Genomic DNA, 19,697 nt, shown 5'->3' with positions numbered 1-19,697 from the left:
CGCCGACCACTAGCGCCCTAGTCGTTGGCAGCCCAACGCTTGCCTGGTCTCCACGGCAACCGCCGCGCACGCGCACTCGGGGGAGGGCGCGCGTCGGGACGCCAGGGGCGGGCCACGCAACGGCTCCGCCCCCGGCGCGTGCGCGGGTCACGTGGGGCGCGGCCCGCTGCAACTGCGGCGGCGGTGGTGGTGACTGGGGTGTTGCTGGTGACGAGGGCGGCGGCCGCGCGGCTCTGGCGGGACCGGCTCCGAGACTGCGCTGCCTCTGCAGGTACCACGCCCCCACCTCACCCCGCTTCTCCCCGCGCCCGGCCCGGGGACCCGGGCCCACTTGCTGTCCCTCGGCCCGTGCCTCCCGGTGCGCCCCGCCACGCCCCCCGGGACCGTACCCCTCGGCGCCATCGGCACCCCGGACCCCCGGACCCCCTTCGTCTCTCCGTCCCCTCGGACCCCCGCCTCGGCACCCCTCCTTCCAGACTCGCCCCCCAGCCCCACGGCGCCCCTTCCCGGCTCCATCCCGGAGTCGCACCCCCGGAGGACCCTCTGTCCTGGGTCCGCCCCCTCCCCCAGGACTCGGCAGACCCGGGGCTCCACCCACCCGAGCGCGGCCCCTCTGCCGCAGACCCCAGCCCGGGGCTCCCTGCGAGGCTCCGAGACTCACCCCTTTCCGTGCTTCTTTATTCTCATTTCTGGAGGACTTGGTTGGAGTGGCATTTGTTGTCGTCTTTGTTCTGAATTAGGAGTAATTCGGAATCAGGGCGCTCTGGAAGGAAGGGCACCCGTGGCTCCCGAAGCGCGGGGGTTTGCTGGCGTTTGCTGGGCGCTGCCGGCTGCTGGAGAGGAAGGCTTGGGAGATGGATGAAGCCGTCCCCTGGTTCAGAGGAAGGTGCAGCCCGGCGGACCCAAGCAAGCCCTGGAGCCCTGGCGGTGATGCCCGCAGGATTCCCGCCCGGGGGTCTCACAATGGGGCGGCTAGCCAGGCCTCTGGACTTCGGTAGACCTCGATCCGAATTCCCGTGGGGGCTGGGTATGTCACTTGCATCTCTGTCGGCCTCAGTTTCCCCATCTGTAAACGGGTGATTGTAACTCAGCCACTTAAGGTTGGTGAGAGAACAGTGAGGTGTGAGGGACAGAGCTCTTTGCTTAGGGGCGTCTGGGTGTTTCAGTCGGTTAAATTGGCTGCCTGCAGATACGGTCATGATTCGGGGGTCCTGGGATCAGGCAGAGAGCCTGCTTCTCCCTCCCCTTTGCTGCTTCCCCTGGTCGTGCTCTCTCTTGCTCTATCTCAAATCTTTAAAAAACAAAAAAAAACCCAGTCCTTTGCTTAAAGCCAGCTCTGAGTTCTAACCCTGACCAGTGCTAGCTCACCTTGAACGCGAAGTTAGAGGAGCTAATAGCTAAGGTTTACTGAGCATTGAAGTTTGGGGACTGTTCTGTGTTTTACGTGTATGACTTCGTTTAATTCTTAAAATCTGAGGCTGGAACTCTTATCTCCGTGTTTCGGTAACATCGGGTAACGTAAGGAAAACGCGGAGGTGAAGTAACTTCAGCTTCATCCAGCACAGCTCTTGGGAGGGGGAGAGCCTTGATCCGACTCCAGGAAATCTATTTTCAGAGTCTGTGGTTTAGTCACTACAGTAACGTTCTAGGAGCAAAGAGTTCAACAAATCAGTATTTTTTAAGTAGATTTTAAAAATTGGCAGAAAATTCATAGGACATAAAATTCATTCCCTTAGCCATTTTAAAAGTGTGTTCTTCATAGCAGAGCATTCACTATGTGCCACAGCCTCCACTGTTTAATTCCAGAACATTCCCAGCATCTTCGAAAAAAATCCTACCCCTGTTAGCAGTCACTCCCCGTTCCTGCTGTGCCTTTGCTCTGGCCACCCTGATCTATTCTCTGTCTCTGGATTTGCCTTATCTGGACAGTTCATATAGATAATCAGACGGTATTTGGTCTTTCGCTGAGCGTGGTGTTTCTGGGGTCTGTGTTTTCGGGGTCTGTTTCAGCGGCACGCCCCGCTTCCTTCTTTTTATTGCTGTCTGATACTCCATTATGCGGACAGATCGCCTTTTGTTTACCTATTTGCCTGTTGATAGACATTTGGGTTATTCCCCTGTGTTATCTATTGGGAACGGAGCTGCTTACGGTAGGCTCTACAAGTTTTTTGTGTAAGTTATCTTGGGTGGATACCTAGGAATGGATGCCATTGTTATTTTAATTCCAAATGGAGCCCTGAAACCCAGGCCTATTGGATCTCGGATGAGAACTCCCATTTCTGCCCTTTCTGCCGAGCTCCCCATGAATTCAGGTTAGTGGTATCCCAAAAGTGGGCAAAGGAAAGAAAGGAAATTCCAGAATGTCATGATACACCAATAGTAACTTTGTGAGAGTACTGACACAAAGGTTGAGAAGCTCCTTACATTTTTTTTCTCCTCAAGAGTGAAATCTGAGCTTTGAACCCAAAGCTGTGTTTGCTTCTATTTATTAAACAGATGTTTTATACAGATTTATACCAGCTGCTGAGGAGGAATATTAATGGTGGGGGCGATCCCAGCCTCACACCACCACCGAGCCCTCGCAGGAGGGTTAAAGGCGTAAACCTGCAAAGCAAAATTGTGAAAAATTCGAGGAAAAGGTACTGGAAAATGCCTTTATGTCCTGGGACTAAGAGGGGATTTCTTACCTGAAACCCGACAAAGCACAAAGCATACGGGAAAAAGATTGATCTGTTTGCCGTACGATCAAGGTGTTAGTTCATCAAAAGCACTATAATGCGAGCAAACATAGAGAACCAGTATCTAGAACGTAGAGGGAGAAGGGAGACAACACAGTGGAAGGGCAAAAGCTAGGAACAGGCTCACAGATAGCAGAGAAGCTTCATAAAGATGCAGTCAACCTTATCAGTCACGAGGAAATGAAAGTTAAAGCCAGAGTGTCCCCCCCCCCCTTTCAAGGCCACCCTGGGGGCGGAAGGTGAACCTACTGGTGCAGCCCGTTGAGGAGGGACACTGTGAACTAACGCTGGCTGACTGTGCCGTGGGGATTGGCCCAGCAGCTGGAGCAGTGCCTGCCAGAATGCAGCGGGGCCCCGTGGCCCGGCAGCGTGACTCCGGTATGTCCCTTCAACGGACTTGGGCACCTGTGCGTTCGGCACCTCTCTTCCTAACTGTAGAGTAAAAGCCAGAAAAACTCCATCCCAGATGCCCGTCAGTGATAGAATGGCCGTGTGAATCCCCGTGCGCTTGTCCCGTGACCCTTGTGCACGGGGAAAGTATATCACAGGGACGAGACTCGAAGACAGCGTTGAGTGAAAAAACGTCACCAGAAATACACACGCTGTGATTCCTTTAGAGAAAGTTCCAAACCAGACAAAACAGAACACTTTTCTTTCAGAAAAGTTGCTGGGGTAACCGTACCACTATTTTTTTTTTTTTAGGGCAAGGGAACCGGGAGGTCAGAATCGAGGAGGGTGGTAACCCTCCTGGGGGGCCCAGAAGGTGATGGTAGGATCAGGGGAGAAGTTATGGGGCTTCTGAGTGGGGTGGCCTCGCGGGTGTTTGGTTATTCTTTGAAGTATGTGTAATAGGTTTTACAACTTCCCTGCGTATTTTTCAGTTTTTTCAAGTGGCAGCAAAATTAGTTTTGGATACACCTGCCCTTGAGAAGCTTGTGCTCTGGCTGGGGAACCAAGAGACAAGGGAAACAGCCGAACGGAACCCGGAGTGGTGAGGGGCCTTGTGGGTGAGACCGGGAGATGGGAACTCGGGGTCTCGGTGCAGTGGCCAAAGGAGGAGCGGGAAGCGGCACAGGGCTCCCCTTCACCCCACGCCTGGCGTGCGCTGGCGCTTATCGGTGAGCACTGGCACCGAGTGGAGGGTTGAGCTGGTCTTGGGAGGACAGACAGGATTTGAGTGTCTCCAGCAAGATAGATGCAGACTCCGGGTGAGAGAAGTAAGATCTCTGTGAAAAACCTTAACGAGAAATAAGCCCCCAGCCCTGGAGCCTTATTGAAAAGCCGGACGGTGGTGGCTGTGGGTGAGGGTGGGAAGGACCACCTCAGGCCTGCCCCACTCGGGGGAAGATCATAGGAATCTCTGAGGCTGTTCGTGGCTCCTGCGAACACGAGAAGCTTTTGGTTTAATGGATGTGCAGGATTTGCACCTTGTCTCTGTGCTATCCTAAAGACGAGACGGACGGTCTCCCTGTCCTTCCATCCATCGATCCGTCTTAATTTCCTATTGTTGCTATAACAAATTACCACAAACTTCTCACCGTTTTGGAGGTCAGAAGTCTGGCATCCGTCTCAGGCTAACACCAGGATGTCAGCAAGGCTGTGTCACTCCCAGAGGCTCTGGGGAGAACCTCTTTCCTGCCTTTGCCAGATGCTAGAGGTGCCTGCGTTCTAGAGGGTAACCCCTCTCCCCGTCATCAAGTCCAGTGGCCTCCTGTCTTTAATCCTGCCTGTCTCCTTGACCTCTGCTTCTTGATCCCATCTCCTTCTTGATTCCATCCCCTCAGACTTTGACCTGCCTCCTTCCTCCAAGGCCACGTGTGATCACAGTGGTCCCCACCCGGATCATCCAGGATCAGCTCTTCCTTTTAAGGTCCTTAGCTTAATCATATCTGCCAAGGCCTCTTTGCCACGTAAGGTGGGGCATTCGTGAGGTGCTGCGAGGATTAGGGCGTGGCCAGCTCCCAGGGCCACTGTCGGTGCCCCACGCTGCCTTTGGTGGGGCTTTCACGGTCTTCTCCCATCATGCTAGCTTGTTTCCGTGAAAGCATCTGGCCCGTCTGTCTGATGGCCTTTTACCATCAGGCCTCATTTGTTTAGGTAACTTGGTGATGTCAGTGGTGGAGCCCACTCGTGCCCCAGAACTCTTGCTTCATGAAGGTTTCATATGAGGTTTGCCGGCTCTTGTCACTGCTGGGGCTGAGCCCGCTAAACTCTGGGTCAGGAGAATGTTACATGTCACAGCAGGGCTTTGTTCTGTTCTGTTTTTAAATTTTACTTATTTTATTATCTCTACACCCAGCATAGGGCTTGAACGTGTGACTGGGAGATCAAGAGTCGCCTGTTCTACTGACTGAGCCAGCCAGGCACCCCCATAGCCGTCCTCTGAAGACGTGACTTTGCCCCTTGGAGTTTTGACTGTAATTATCCCATGACCCTTTTGTGTTTGCACTGTTTCCTTTAGGGTTTGTTTTAGGACCCTCTGGGAGCAATTTTAGGTTTACCTTAAAACAGAGAGAAAGGTACAGAGATGGCCCGCATACCCCTGATCCCACACACGCGGAGCATTCCCCCACTGTCGAGGTCACTCACCAGAATGGTGCCTTTTTTTTTTTTTTTAAAGTCAGGGAGGAACCTGCACGGACACGTCACCATCACCCGAAGTTCGTAGTTTACCTGGACGACCTTCACGTGTTTGATGCGTCAGCGCTGATGATTGTTGCCCTGTAGACGTGGAAAGTGCCTCAGACGATAGGGAATTGCTCTTTTCCTATTTGGGGGACAGCTCTCTTTTCCTCCACCTGTTTTTCTCCTACTTGGTTCACTGATGACTGAGTTTTCTGTAGCGGCGGGAAAACAAAGCTTTAGAACTTCTACAGGCAGATTGGGTGGGGGCCGGGGTTTTACTGTGGTGCAGTGCTGCTTTCTAAATAATGGGCTTCCCGACATTTTAGCCTGGTGCCTGTCTGCCGAGAAGTGGCCTGGTCAAACCCTCATAGCAGGGTAAATGCAGCGAGGTATCTTGGTAGGGTTCTGGGCTTAAATGCGTAATGAACTCCTTTAACCTGGATTTCTGTGAGATTTCCTGGATATTAGTGGCTTTGGGGGAAGTCTTGATTTCTTCTTTCATTAGGAAGACATTATTTTCCATCATGTACTCAAGGGTGGGGAGAAGACTGAGAGGATGTCTGGAATGTCTACATCCTGTCGTTTTCCATTTACGCTCCATCAGGTTGTGAGCAAATGTAGGAGAAGGCCTGGTCTGTCTGAGAAGCAGCACGAGTCTTCACAAAGCCATGTGGTCTCTGTTCAGCCTTGCCTTGTCCCCTTCTGGAAGGAAGAGGGTCCCAGACCCTTCACTTCCTGCCCGCATCCGCACAGCCGCCCCCCCCTGCTGCCAGCCACCTTTTACGACAAACCCGATTGGCTCCCTGCTTTGGCAGAAGGGACTTAACTCAGAGAGTCAGTCTACACGCTTCTGTTTGGCACAAAGACCTTTCACAATCTGGCCTTCCCTTCCAGCTGCCTTGGCACCCTTGGGTGCACTTCCTGTGCTGGGAGCCTGTTGAATTTGTCACTGTTTCCTGGCAGGCTGGTCCTTTTGTAGTGCTGTGCCCTTGGCCCCTCTCTGCTCATGAGGGTCTGGAAGCCCAGCAGTGCCCTCACCACTGTGCCCTGAGTCGCGCTGTTTATCTTGGTGAATTCTGCCTACACAGGTTATTTTTTGTAAGTAAATGGGGTGTTTGAATATGTCAGTCTTCTGTGAGTTTGGTGGCTGTGAGTCAGGTCTCCATCTTGAGCCATGTCTGGGGAGTGAGGAGATGGCATGCTGTCCCCCAAGGCTGTAGACCCGGCCTAGAACACTGGCAGCCCTCGGATTCTCCGTGATGGAAAACAGAGGTAGCCGTGACAGTCTGTTTAAGGTGCTTGCCTGCGGTGGAACTGCGATGTTGAATATCGTTCTGATCCCCCTGCGACAGGACGGCTGGAGGGGAGTGTGACTGGCAGAGCCAGGAAGCCAGGCCCCGCCAGGTCCAAGGCCCTTGAGACCGCTGTTCTCCATGTCTCTGAAATGGGTGCACCTTTCTGTTGCACCTGAGTAGGGGGTCGCTGGCGGGTTTTGCACGTGGGGTTTTCTTTCTGTAGGGGGGACTTTGGTGGTCCCCTTGCCAGCTGACGAATGAGAAAGTGCGCAGGCTGAGAGCTGAGCTAGAGTCCCGTAGTGTGGCTTCATGTAGTGGTCGCCTTGCCGTGGGCTACCTGTGGTGGAAGGGGCTGGAAGCACAGGGAGGAGTAAGGTTTGGCCTCAGCCCTGGAGCAGCCCAGCGTGCTGGGGGGGCTTCAGAAACAGAGTGTAGAAGGCAGCGTCCAGGGTGGGAAGAAGGGGCCAGAGGTTCCTTTCCTCTGTGCATTCTGAAAGTGCTAGAAGGGGCTGCTGCACATACCGAGGGACACGTCTTCCCGCCACCTCTGCCAGCTGATGAGACAGTGCGGGATGCCTGGGCTCCCGCGGCCAGCCGGAATCCACCAGGAATGTGGCATTGTGGGGCCGCAGCCCTGTGGGAGCCCAGGGGCCCTGCAGGCAGAGCCGTGGAAGGCGGCTCGCCAAGAGAGCCGTGAGGCAGGCCGGCCCCAGGAGTGAGGATGGCCCGGTCTGTTCCCCCTCCCCGCCCCACCTGCTCCCGGGCTTTGTGTCCTGAGCTCCCAGTGTCTATGCAGAGCACCACCTCCCTCCCAGCTGTTGGAACTGGTTTCGTTCCATTTGATGAACTGTTCCTTAAGAGAGAAGGTGCGGGAAAAGCGGGCGCGTTCCAGCTGAGGCTTTCTTCAGACGCCGTTGGTGTCTTCCTTTTTCTGCTGTGAGGAAGGGCTTTGCCGTCTGCACAGGGGATTCGTGGCATAAGAATTTGTGTTTCCTTAATTTTGAAAAACTTTGGCTTATGTTTCTATCAAGCTTTCTCAGCTGAGGCGTGAGGGCGAAAGAAAGGACTTTGTTTCAGGTCGGTGTTTGTTCACAGGTTGGCCTGAAGACTCCAGCTTCCTCCTGAACACCCAGAACCGGCAGAGGGAAGGTCAGAGAAAACCAAGGTGGGTCAGGACCCCAGCAGAAGAATCAGGAATCGTCTGTGTGTCAGGCCCCTTTTGATTGTTTTTCCTTCCAAATGTTCAGACTCTTGGAAAGAATTGTGTTTGAGGGGGAAGAAGTGCCCCTTCCACAGCTTGCCATCAGCATGAGGCCGTGACGTGAGCTGTGTCTGACCTGCTCCTGTTTAGCGAGACCCTTGTAGACCCTGCAGTTACCTTCCCCACAAGGACGGCTTTGCTGGCAGCCCCGTAGATCTTCATACACGGGGTGTAAATTTTCATTGAAAACGGTATTTCAGTAGCTTAAATATACACCCGTAATTTTTTTTTTAAAGATTTATTTATTTATTTATTAGAGAGAGAGTAGGAGCAGGGAGGAGAGGCAGAGGGAGAAGCAGACTCCCCACTGAGCAGGAGCCCGACGCAGGACTCAATCCCAGGACCCGGAGATCACGACCTGAGCCGAAGGCAGAGGCTTAACCGACTGAGCCACCCAGGTGCCCCCACCCACCTGTTATTAGGAGAACAGATTGAATATTCTAAGAATCCAGATTTTTTTGTTGTAGTTTTGTTATTCTTAATTTTATTACACTGTATTGGAAAAGGACTAGTACCCACAAATACTATATTTTTTTGCTTTTACTTTCCTTGTGGCTTCGTATTAGATTAGTTACAGCAGAAGGCACGTGCACACTTCGAAGGTATTATTTCAGGAACTCCCCAAAGTGAAGGTTTAACATGGGATTTCGTTTTTCTGTCCTTTCTTGGAAGAAATTACTGTTTTGGTCATTTGTTTGGAGGCTGCTGCCGTTGCAGACACGTTGGGAGCATGCCAGGTCAAGGGCATGCCCAGGCTGCCGGCTCCCTCCGCAGGGACTTGCTGTGTACTGAGCTGCAGAGCAAGGGCCCTTGAGAAGGGTCACACGACATTCCTCCTCCTCTCTAGTGGCTGGAAGCTTGGAGGGGCATTCCTGCACCGCAGGAAGAGAATGGACGTATTTGAGACATGATGCTAACTGGGAATGTATTTCCGGGGGTCTGGGAGCAGCCCTCCCAGTGTTGTTGCCTTCTGTAGGGCGGACTGATCAGGACAAGAAGGGCCTCTTCAGCCCACACTCCGTTGATGCTGATAACTTCAGACCTCAGAAAATCTCAGCCAGTGTGGTCCTTGAAGACAAATTACCCCAAAGGAGCATTTAATTGTTGTTATATTATTACATATTTGGCTTGTGGCGTTCATAAAGTTTACAGTGTTTTCTTTGCCTGATCAGTCTTGGCATTCTTGTGGGGGGTACGTCTCTGTGAGCAGAACAGACAGGAACTGAGATGGCCCAACTTCCATTGTTCTCTCTGCCATTTGGGGAAAACATTTCTTTAAAGTCATGCGACGTCAACTCAGTTAGTAATATGGTAGCCGTGTGCCTCTTCTGGCTTGAGCAATTGTGTCCTTGTTGTGGGGCATTTGGGAATCCTACTGCCTGCTCCTGTCTCCAGTTTTCTGTCCCGATTCCATGTGTCCTTTCTTGGTTTGTAATTTGGATTACACTTTGATGTATATATTCCTGTGTGTATATATATACATTCACATACCCCTCTCTGTGGTCAACAGGTTTTCCATTATCTTAGGCCTTTTATCGCAGGACGCTGCTGCTCTTAGAATGTGTTCCATTTCAGTGGCTGGTTGGTTTTCTCCTGCTTTGCGCATTTTCACTCTGCAGAACCTCTTCCGGCCTGCATCGCACTTCTGTGGCGCCTTCCCTCATTCTTCCTTCAGCTTAGGCCTATTTTTGCTGCTATCGTTGGGAATTCTCTTAGTTTCACGATTTTTTTTTCTGTTTCAAGGGGACTTTGAAGAGAGGCCATTCCCAGAAGTGTTACGTATATATTTTGGATTAAAGTCAACTTTTCCTTCATGTAATAAATAAATCTTTGAGTTCGTGCGTATCAGAGCTCCCCATAATGTAATTGCAGGCTCTTGTGATCCCTTCGCTATCTCGTCCCTCGCGGACAGCACGCAGCTGGATCCCGCCTCAGTGGTTCCCAGGTCTGGGCTAGGACCCAAGTTCATGAGCTGTGGTGGCACCAGGCCTTTGCCTCTGCAGGGTCGTCTCCCACCACAGGGACACATAAAGCCATTCATATGGCATTTAAAATAGTTTCGTTAAGTGTCCTTCTGTTCTCCTGGGCACAGTTTAACTCACACTTGAATCCTTTGCATCAGTCATGGTCCATGGAACGTAGTAGGCGCTTTGTAAATGTTGGCCGCGTGGGTACGTACAGGAGTCGTACGGGACTCTTTCCTTAGCTGTAAGGTGCAGGGCAGAGATGGGGTGCCCGTGACAGCAGTAAGACGGAGGAGTGCTCGCTTTCTTCTTGTTTCAGAAAACCCATTCCTCGGGGTGCTTGGGTGGCTCAGTCGATGAAGCGTCTGCCTTCAGCTCAGGTCATGATCCCGGGGTCCTGGGATCGAGCCCTGCGTCGGGCTCCCTGTTCAGCCGGGGAGTCTGGTTCTCCCTCTCCCACTCCTCATGCTTGTGTTCCCTCTCTCGCTGTGTCTCTGTCAAAGAAATAAATAAAATCTTTAAAAAAAAGAAAGAAAAAGAAAAGCAATTCCTCAAGCTTGGGGAGTATTTCTTTGTAAATCAACGTTTATGCATATTACGTATACATAACATGATTTATGTGAAAGTTCACTGCAGGTTAGTTTTACCTCAAACGGACTGTGAGCTCTTTTTGGCCAAGGCGCCGTCTTGGTGCTGCTGCTCCTCCGGCTTTGTCTCCACGTGGGCGGGCGGCCCTCCGCGGGCTGATGATGGAGGAGCAGACACGTAAACACACCTCTGAGCTGTTACAGGAACTGGAAGTCTGTGTCTGTCACTGCCGGGCGAGGAGCTTTTTTAGGGCACAGAGCATATTGTGTTTATCTCTGTATCTACAACACGCCCCGTGGTGCCTGGGTATTCGTAGGAATCTCAAAGCTCTCGGTAGTTACACGTTGACTGATCTCCTTGGAAGGAAAGGACTTCCGGAGCTGCAGATGGTAAAGAGACTATACATTGAGCAGGTCCCTGGGGTACGTGCATTTGAACGCTACCGTTCATCGAGTGCCTCACTGATAAGCTCTGACGTCCTTGGATGTCTGTCTTCATTCCGACTCCGTGTGTTCCTTTGACACAATTAAGCAAAGAACACCTCTCTCTTTCCCCTTCCCTGCAGGCCGCCATGGCTGCTGTTGACAGCTTCTACCTCTTGTATAGGGAGATCGCCAGGTCCTGCAATTGCTACATGGAAGCTCTGGCCTTGGTCGGAGCCTGGTACACGGCTAGGAAAAGCATCACGGTCATCTGTGATTTCTACAGTCTGGTCAGACTGCATTTCATCCCGCGCCTGGTGAGCAGAGCAGATCTGATCAAGCAGTACGGAAGATGGGCAGTCGTGAGTGGTAAGGAAGGAGATGCGGTCGTGGCCCGCTTTCAGAACACAGTCATCTCTCCTGTTGAGGCTGCGTTCTCAATGGGGTGCCTTATTCGAGGAGTCACTGAATTCACCATGATGTGTTCTTGGGAACACAGCTCTGTCGTGATGCCGGTCACTGTTTCTTAGCGCCCTCCTCTTAGAATGATGTTTGTCCTTCTTGCTCTGTCCTCCTGTTCCTGGTCCTGCCTTAGCCCACCTTCGCTCCCTTTTGAGATTGTCCTTAGAAATTGTCACCGTCCGTTCCCTTATTTTAAATTTCATTTTGATTTATCATTATTTCCCAGGAAGGTACCTCCCTAGCACTCATGTAAGCCAGATACAAGTTTGAAAACCATTTCCTGCTGTGTCTCCACCCAGCTCGGTGAACGTGAAGCTCCCTCCCCTGCTTGTCAGGGTGTCTGCGAGAGTGTTTGACCAAAGGTGTCAGTGATACGTGGATGCGACACTGTACCTGACACAGTGATCCGTGTGAGAACTGGGTTTATTTCTAGTGTGACCCTTTCTCAGCTGAAACCCAGAAACAGGAGATTTAAGGTTTGCTCTGAAGGTCCCACTGTGAGATGAGCCCACTCACCTTCCCTGGCCTGTACCGCAGGTGCGACCGATGGGATCGGAAGAGCCTATGCAGAGGAGCTGGCAAGCCGGGGCCTCAACATTGTCCTGATCAGCCGCAGCCGAGAGGAGCTGCAGACGGTGGCGAAAGACATAGCCGACACCCACAGCGTGGAAACCGAGGCCATAGTTGCGGACTTCAGCAGCGGCCGCGACATCTACGACCCAATTCGAGAAGCTCTGAAAGACAAAGACATCGGCATCTTGGTGAATAACGTAGGCGTGTTTTATCCCTACCCCCAGTATTTTACTCAGGTCTCCGAGGACAAACTCTGGGACATCATCAATGTGAACATTGCTGCGGCTAGTTTGATGGTCCATATAGTGCTACCAGGGATGGTGGAGAGAAAGAAGGGTGCTGTTGTCACCATCTCTTCCGGCTCCTGCTGCAAGCCGACGCCCCAGCTGGCTGCTTATTCTGCTTCTAAGGTAATGTATTCCCGATTGGAAGCGAAGTCATAAAGCAGGAGGACATTGCTTATGTGGTTCGGTCCAGTGTGCGGAGCTCTTTGTGTCCAGCTCGTGTCTATTTCTGCTGTACTTTTACCTGACATGGTAATAATTGCAAGGCTGTTCTCTTCCGAATTTTCTTCCACGTCCCCCCCCCCAGCCCCCGCCCCTTAAGTCTTTACCCCTGCTCTGTCTCAACAGGCTTATTTAGACCACTTCAGCAGAGCCCTGCAGTATGAGTACGCTTCTAAAGGCATCTTTGTACAGAGTCTCATCCCCTTCTACGTGGCAACCAACGTGACCACACCTGGCAGCTTTCTGCACAAGTGCCCGTGGCTGGCGCCTTCGCCCAAAGTGTACGCGCACCATGCCGTTTCTACCCTTGGCATCTCGAAAAGGACCCCAGGATACTGGTCCCATTCTATCCAGGTAACAGAACGCGCTCAACTCTTACAGTTAGGCTAATGCGGCCTCAGCCTTTCGGAATGATACGTGGCAATCTGATCGGAGCCCGCTGCTGGAATGGGGGAATTGCACGTTCTGATTCTTAAACCTGACACTCATAGTGGTTCTGGTGAAGTCCCTCAAATTCTCCGTGCTGCTCTTACTGATAGTTTGATTTGTGTGGCCCCGTAGAGATGGAAGAATGCTGCTTTACTCTAGGAAGTGGCAGGAGTGTATATTACTCAGGATTCATGGGGGCTCTTTGCATAAAGATTATTAAATTTGCCATCCATAGATAAGAAAAGCAGCAGTTAGTTTTTCCTTTTATCGAAAGATTTGGCTGAAAGTTTCTTAGTAAGAAGGAGCTCGATTTATTCACTCCTCTGTTAATGTTTAGCCCATAAGGAGTTCGCTGGAGGAAGTTTGATGTGCCAGACACACCGTGTAAAGAAATGTCTGTGCTCATCCTGATCAGTCTTCCATGTTAGGGCCTGAGTGAAGAGGGCAAGCGGGCCTGTGTTGGCTCTAGGAGCTGGAGAATGCTCAGTGTCTTGCATGAAGGCAGTTTTGGGAGCCCTTCAGGGAGCTGTGGACGGCAGTGGGCAGGTGAGGGGGGAGGGCTGGGGAACCGCATGCTCTGTAAACAAGGCTGTGGGCTGCGGCAGGCAGGTGGACTGGGATGGAGGAAGCAGCTGTATTTGTTAATCCGTTTACAGCAGCGGAGACGTGGCTGGGAGCAAGTGCTGGCGGGAAGGGGATGTGCAGGGGAATGGCCTGAAGATAGGGGAGAGAAGTTGTGCTTCCCGGCAGCGCAGGCAGGACCCAGAGCACATGGAGGGGGTGACAGGGAAGCCACAGTGGCGAGCAGGGGCTGTCGTCTGCTGACTCCCGGGAGGTGGGGGCTTGCGGAGCGAGGAGGTTTGAAGTGAGAGTGTCGGGGGGGTGGGGTGGAGAGCAGGGCGCTGCTCCTGTGCCAGTGACCCTTTCGGGAGCTCCTGCCGGGATGGGCTCTAGACTGGTTTCATAGCCTTTTACTGATGTGGATCGGTGCTCAGTCTGTGTCAGTGGTTCTTTGTGATGAGCTTGCTCAGAGGTCGTGGGGAGGAGCCCTCACTCCTTCCTGGGCCCCAGCCCTTACGGATGTCTGCACAACCCCGTTCCCATGCAGGAGCTGTATGAGTTGGCCTTTTGTACTTCCTTGGGATACATGGAGTTAGACGATGGCATCTTCTCTGTGTTGTGCGAGTTGACTTAACGATTTGTGAGAGAAAACAGAAAAAAATGCTTTGGACTTAAAGCAGCTATAAAGCAGTTGGATGTCTTGGCTTTAATTGTTAACCATTTATCAGTGTTGTTTTGGGAGCCTTTCTTCCCATTTTCAGAATTGCATGAGGCCGAGTTTTCAGCTCTGGAACATAGAGTAAGGCTGACAGAAAAGCCTGTGGCCTTCTGTTTGGGTTACTTGACGTGGAGGCCAGAAACACGTGCGTATGTGTTAGGTTGATAAGCCATTAACTTGACAACTTGACCAGTCTTGCTTATAACTCCGGGGGCTGTGTTCCTGGTGTAGGAAGACAGAGAAAGCCACAGGGACTGGCAAGAGGGCTGGGGGCAGCTGAGCTCTAGACTGGCCTGCAGTCTGCTCTGAATTCCTACCCACTTTAGTTAGGCATATCTGTTCCCATGTAGTGTGTCTGTGTTGCTCTTGGAGAAAGACGATGTGGCATTTAGAGGAGAGGGGAGCTACTTGGCCTTGAGAAGGCCCTGGGGATGCAGGTCCAGGAGAGGCAGGCCAGCAGCTGAGGTCCAGGCCCTCCTGCACAGCCCAGGTTCCCATGCCAGCGGCCAGCCAGGAAGGGAGCCTCAAACCACATACCGGCACTGTAGCTTTGTCTCCACCTTTGGAATAACTCTGGCTTGAGGATCCAGCCCAAGTTCTTGGGGATCTTTTCCTTCCTTCCCATCCCCATTTCTTACCTAGGTCCTTCCTTCCCATCCCAGTCTCTGGGAGACGTTAAAGCATTGGCATTTTCATTGCCAGTGCAGATTTCCATCCGGTTGTCCATGTGTATCGGCCATTGACGTCCTCTTCTGGCTCTGGGTCCCCACAGGGGCTGTCAGTTACTGTGGGCTTTTGTCGCAGGGGAGGACAGCTCCTTTCTTTGGCCTGGACTGGTGAGTCAGGTCTCTGAACATGCACAGAGCCTTCCAGAGACAAAGACCCAGCCCTCCCTCTGCTCTCCACTCTCACTCACTCCCCCTCTAAACAAGTGGATGAGTCAGCCCTTTAGTTTCTAATCTGTCAGTACACAGAGGATGTAGTTCTCTCCTCTTCCATTAGCTCTTTCCATCCTGCTCCCTGGGGTGCTAAGACCCCATTAGGATCAGGCAGAAGTGGTGTGCCAGCGGTGGCTCCAGGCGTAGCCCTGTAGGAACCTGGCAGGGTGTGTCCTGCTGCTGGTCCCCCGTGACAGACAGTGGCCATGTTGAGCGGAAATCAAGAACAAACAGATTTCTGGTTGTTGATACCTTCTCCACTAAATAAATGCTGAAAAAAATGCGTGGTAGTCTCCCCTTATCAGTGCGGATATGTTCCACGGCGCCCAGTGGCCGCCTGGAGCCGTAGGTAGTGTTGGACCCTATAAGGACTGCTTTTCCCTGTTCGGGCAGACCTGTGGTAAAGTCTACTGTATCAGTGAGGCACAGTGAGAGGTTAACACCGATTCCTGGTAATAAGATAGAGCAGTCACAATGGTGTCCTGTAATCAAAGCTACGTGAATGTGGTCTCTCTGGAAATACCTGTACAGTACGTGGCCTTCTTGTTGAGATGAACGTGAGATGATCAGATGCCTGCGTGATGACAGGGAGTAAGGGGACGTCGCGTTAGGCGGCTGTTGACAGGGTGCTGGGTCAGGAGGATCATCTGCTTCTGGACCACAGTTGACCTTGGCCGTGGGTAACTGAAACTGTGGAAAGCAAAACCAGGACAGCGGGGGCACCGGTGTACTCGGAAGAGGCGGTCCAGCTCTGCAGTCTGTCCCAGGTGCCTGTGCGTTTGAGTACGTCCCTACTTCAGGGTGCTCCTAAGCGACCCGGAGCTGACTTCTTTTATCTCCTTACACTTAGAATCTTTCGCTTTAAAATAGCAGCTCCAAGGAAGGTACCCCGGTATTTTCCTCACAAAATCCTGGCTCTTTAACGAGGTCCAGAGAGATGTTAGTCATGTCCCCAGAATGTTTCCCGTGGCTCCTGGCCAGATACAGATATAGGGCTCCTGTCTCCGAGGAGGTCAGCGGAGCTTCTCTGGAATCCGTGGTGGCCGGCTGCGGCTGGCCCTGATCCTGGGACCTCGTCCAGTTCAGTGCGGCTTCCCTGGGTCTGGGGTGACCTCTGTTATTTTATTTCTGTTCAAGGCTAGCATTTTAGCGCTTGCCAGTGGCCTGTTCATCTCCCTTCTTTCCTTTTTTTTTTTTTTTTTAAAGTAAGCTCTATGCGCATTATGGGGCTTGAACTCACAACCCCAAGATCCAGTGTTGTACGCTGCAACGACTGAGTCAGGCCGCCCATTCATCTCCCTTCCTTTCCGTGCAAGCAGAGCTCGTGCTCAGCTCCGTCTTGGGCAGACCTGGCAGCACAGTGCAGGGCTCCCCGCGTCGGCGCTGTTGGCCTTTGGTGTCGGACAATCCCTCGTGGGGAGGCTCTCCTGGGCACTCTAGAATGTTCAGCAGCGTTCCCGACCTCTGCCCACTGAATGCCAGTAGCAGCAGCATCCACGTGTGATAACCAGGAACGTCTCTGGACGTTGCCATATGTTCCCCTGGGGGCGGGGGTGGGGGAAGGGCCCTGCAGAGAAGCCTCGGAGCGGAGCTCCGTCAGCAGGACCGTCTCCCTGCGTGCCCAGGCCGTCCCCATCACGTCTCAGGACCGCAGCCCAGCATCCCAGCGTTTTTTATTTCTTTTTGTCACACCGTTTTTGACTAATTTCAGCCCAGTGTGCCCCTCACAGCCCAGTTTTCTCACAGTGCACTGATCACGGATGCATTGATCCATTTCACCTGCCTTTTATTCCCGGAGTGGTTTTTGTCATTCTTAACCAAGTGGATATGTTACTGGTACCTGCTTAAGTAAGGATGGGATTGTAGTGCTGCGCCTGAGTTTGTCCCCCTCATTGGAGAGGGGTGGGCGGGCGGTGGTCCTGTTTCCTGTACTTCCATGGGTTCTAGCATGGGTTCTTAGGCCAAAGTAGGTGCTTGGTATAAGAGCACCTGAGGACTTTTTCTTTTTTCTTTTTTTGTATTTAATTCGGTGGTATTTGTTGCATTGAGTCATACATTGACAGTTAAGGTCTGTGCTTTGGGTTCTAACCTTCTAACCTTTTTCTCTTTCATTTTTAGTTTCTTTTTGCACAGTATATGCCTGAATGGCTCTGGGTGTGGGGAGCAAATGTTCTCAATCGTTCTTTACGTAAGGAGGCCTTATCCTGCCAAGCGTGAAACTGCCTGATGGTTTGGGAATTTTCGCCACCTCCTGGGAACCTGCAGTGTTCTGATGTTTGGAAGAACACACTTAATTTGTCTTCAGTATTTTCTTCTATCACTGGTTATGTAGCATACTGTGGACTCATCATTTGCAAAGCACACATAATACTTTTAGAGAACGCTGTGGAAAAACCACGAGGGCCACATCACGTGGATGGCACAGGGCACACAGTGACTGAGGCACAAGAACGTTATCGAGGGAACCTAAATTGTGATGCTTTTTTTTTTTCCTCTACACTCTCTCCAAGCCGTGTGATTTATGTTGTTCTAGGAGCTACAGCAATCTGTTACTGAAATATATAGGACTTGTTAGCTCTCGAACTTTCAAATGTTGTTTATGGGAAATTATTTCTGTAGATGAATTCCACTATTGTTTTTTGAATGTTCATCAGGAAAGAGTATTTAAAAGTGTTATTTTATAAGTAAGATTGCTAATTAGTAGTAATTAGCAGTAGAAATCCACGTGTGTCCTATTGTATAGCTCTGTTTGACTCTGTGTATGAAAATGCTGCTCTTCAAGCGATATTCCACTAGAGAACTGTGTGTGTGTATGTTCTGTACATCTGGGCAAGTTCATTTATGGGGCAGTTATTGTAAAAAAGATGTCTTGCTAAGGTGGCTTAATGTGGAACCTTACGGGGTCTTGAAATTCTAGCTTATTCCTCTTCATACTAAACATGCCTACCTGATTTTGGGCTATAAGTTTGCCGTGTGTAATATTATACATTCTGTTGGTTGTTGTTTTTTTTAATCTCCTGTGGAATTAATTCATCCTTAGAATCGAACCTACGATGGTCGACCCTTGGTCATCTCTTGATTTATAATTGTTGTGGTTAAGTGGTGATTTCTCAGCCTGTGACCCATTTTATAACTGAAATTTAGCCCTTCAGAGCTTGTTATATCTGGTTTTCATACACTTTTCTATGTAATATTCTCTTATAGTAGCGTTATGGGAGTAAACATCAGTTACTTAGGGAATAGTGGTTAAAATATGGACTAATGATGTGTGTGATATGATGTATGTGTTAAAATAAGTTAGAAACGCATTCTTGGTTTGTGTAACAAATCTACGCATTACAGTGAATGCTTTTGTTGGTGTGAAGATCATTGTGTGCAACCCTCCCACGATAGGGGTTAGCTTTGATACCTACTGTGAAATAAATGTTTTTGGCTCAGACCTCACAAAGCCAGACATTTTTGGGGACCGCTCTCTAGTGCTTCAGCCATGATAAATCACCATATGACTGTGACACCGATGCAGAAACTAGTAAATTGGCTGAAATCAGGAATTGTTGGAATTGTCTTCTTCTGAGTATAGTATTCCATTAGGAGTTAGACCTGGGCATGCCTTTATGGCACACCCACGATTTTGCCACTGCCATTGCCTCAGTATTTCCCGATCTCACTTGGGACTCAGAAGCTCAGTGGTTGAGTTCAGAAGCTCTTGCATGTATAGACCAGGCCCTCATGACACAAAAGAAGACCTTTCAGATGTGAAAACTTGCTAGCAGTGTTATGCAGCACAGAAGGTGTTGATGGAGTCTACTTGGAGGCCTGCCTTTTGTCACATTCGGCAATTTCCCCTCCCCTCATAGTCAACCTATGGTCATTAAGACTAGAGAAAATTTGACTTCCTGCCACATCGACCTGAATTGTAATTGACATGTAGAAAGCAGCTGCAGCTGTACCTGTTCAAGCACCGTGGTTCCCCCCAGGAGTTACGGGGCTCAGCCGTGTCTTCTACTTATAAGTGATGTAGGGAGTCACTGCCACATGATGAGAATAAGTAAATCATGTCGGTGATGTTTGCAGATTCTCTGCTTGGCAGGACATGTGCAAAAGCTGTTGGGTGCAAAGCTAGTGAAAGATCAAAACCAAGAATCTTCCTTAGGTTTCCTCTGATAATACACCTTTTCCCAGAACCCATTTGAGAATCATCATTGGGCCACTGGAGATGGGGTTTCTTACTAAGAATATGGGAAATCAAGAACCTTTAAAACAATCTGCGAACTGAAAATTTAACAGTAAAAACTGCTGCTTCTGCTTCCTGCAGAAGAGGTCTTGTTCCATGTGTCTGTATTTGGGACGAGAGAGATTTTTTCCCCATAGAAACAATTACTTTAAAATTACTGAAAAGTTAATCAATGAACACCTGCGGTAGTAATTCATTAAAAGCTTGTAATTCAGCAAGAAACTTGTGCCCAACATGTGTCTGTTAAGTCTTTCGAAACGACTAACTGGATTTCTTGATCTCATTCCCCTGATAGGTTGAGTAGATGAAAGTAGATCTTGATCATTGACTTCAGCACCCTGTACATCGCTGCTGGTGTTCCATGAGCCATTTTACCTCATGGT

General features: G+C 50.8%; 1 protein-coding gene across 10 annotated transcripts; it reads left to right on the top strand.

The window, feature by feature from the left end:
- Nucleotides 1-177: 177 nt before the first annotated feature.
- LOC111152877 (hydroxysteroid dehydrogenase like 1) lies at nucleotides 178-18,519 on the top strand. 10 transcript variants are annotated; one of them, XM_022511578.1, is made up of 8 exons: nucleotides 565-1,027; nucleotides 3,620-3,729; nucleotides 5,038-5,155; nucleotides 7,754-7,823; nucleotides 11,037-11,262; nucleotides 11,893-12,338; nucleotides 12,561-12,788; nucleotides 17,199-18,519. In XM_022511578.1, the coding sequence occupies exons 5-8, from the start codon at nucleotides 11,043-11,045 to the stop codon at nucleotides 17,295-17,297; spliced, it is 993 nt and encodes a 330-aa protein (XP_022367286.1). In that variant the 5' UTR covers nucleotides 565-1,027; nucleotides 3,620-3,729; nucleotides 5,038-5,155; nucleotides 7,754-7,823; nucleotides 11,037-11,042; the 3' UTR covers nucleotides 17,298-18,519. The 10 variants fall into 10 exon arrangements, with proteins under 10 accessions (XP_022367292.1, XP_022367289.1, XP_022367286.1 ...); XM_022511582.1 differs by lacking the exon at nucleotides 565-1,027 and adding an exon at nucleotides 2,422-2,639 and having other exon boundaries at nucleotides 11,078-11,262; XM_022511577.1 differs by lacking the exon at nucleotides 565-1,027 and adding an exon at nucleotides 2,422-2,639.
- Nucleotides 18,520-19,697: the final 1,178 nt, after the last annotated feature.

This window comes from Enhydra lutris, unplaced genomic scaffold (genome assembly GCF_002288905.1).
Source record: "Enhydra lutris kenyoni isolate GAN:26980312 unplaced genomic scaffold, ASM228890v2 scaffoldscaffold30, whole genome shotgun sequence".
Classification (NCBI taxonomy): domain Eukaryota; kingdom Metazoa; phylum Chordata; class Mammalia; order Carnivora; family Mustelidae; genus Enhydra; species Enhydra lutris.
The sequence above is the reverse complement of the archived record's forward strand: the minus strand, read 5'-3'. Positions and strand labels throughout refer to the sequence as shown.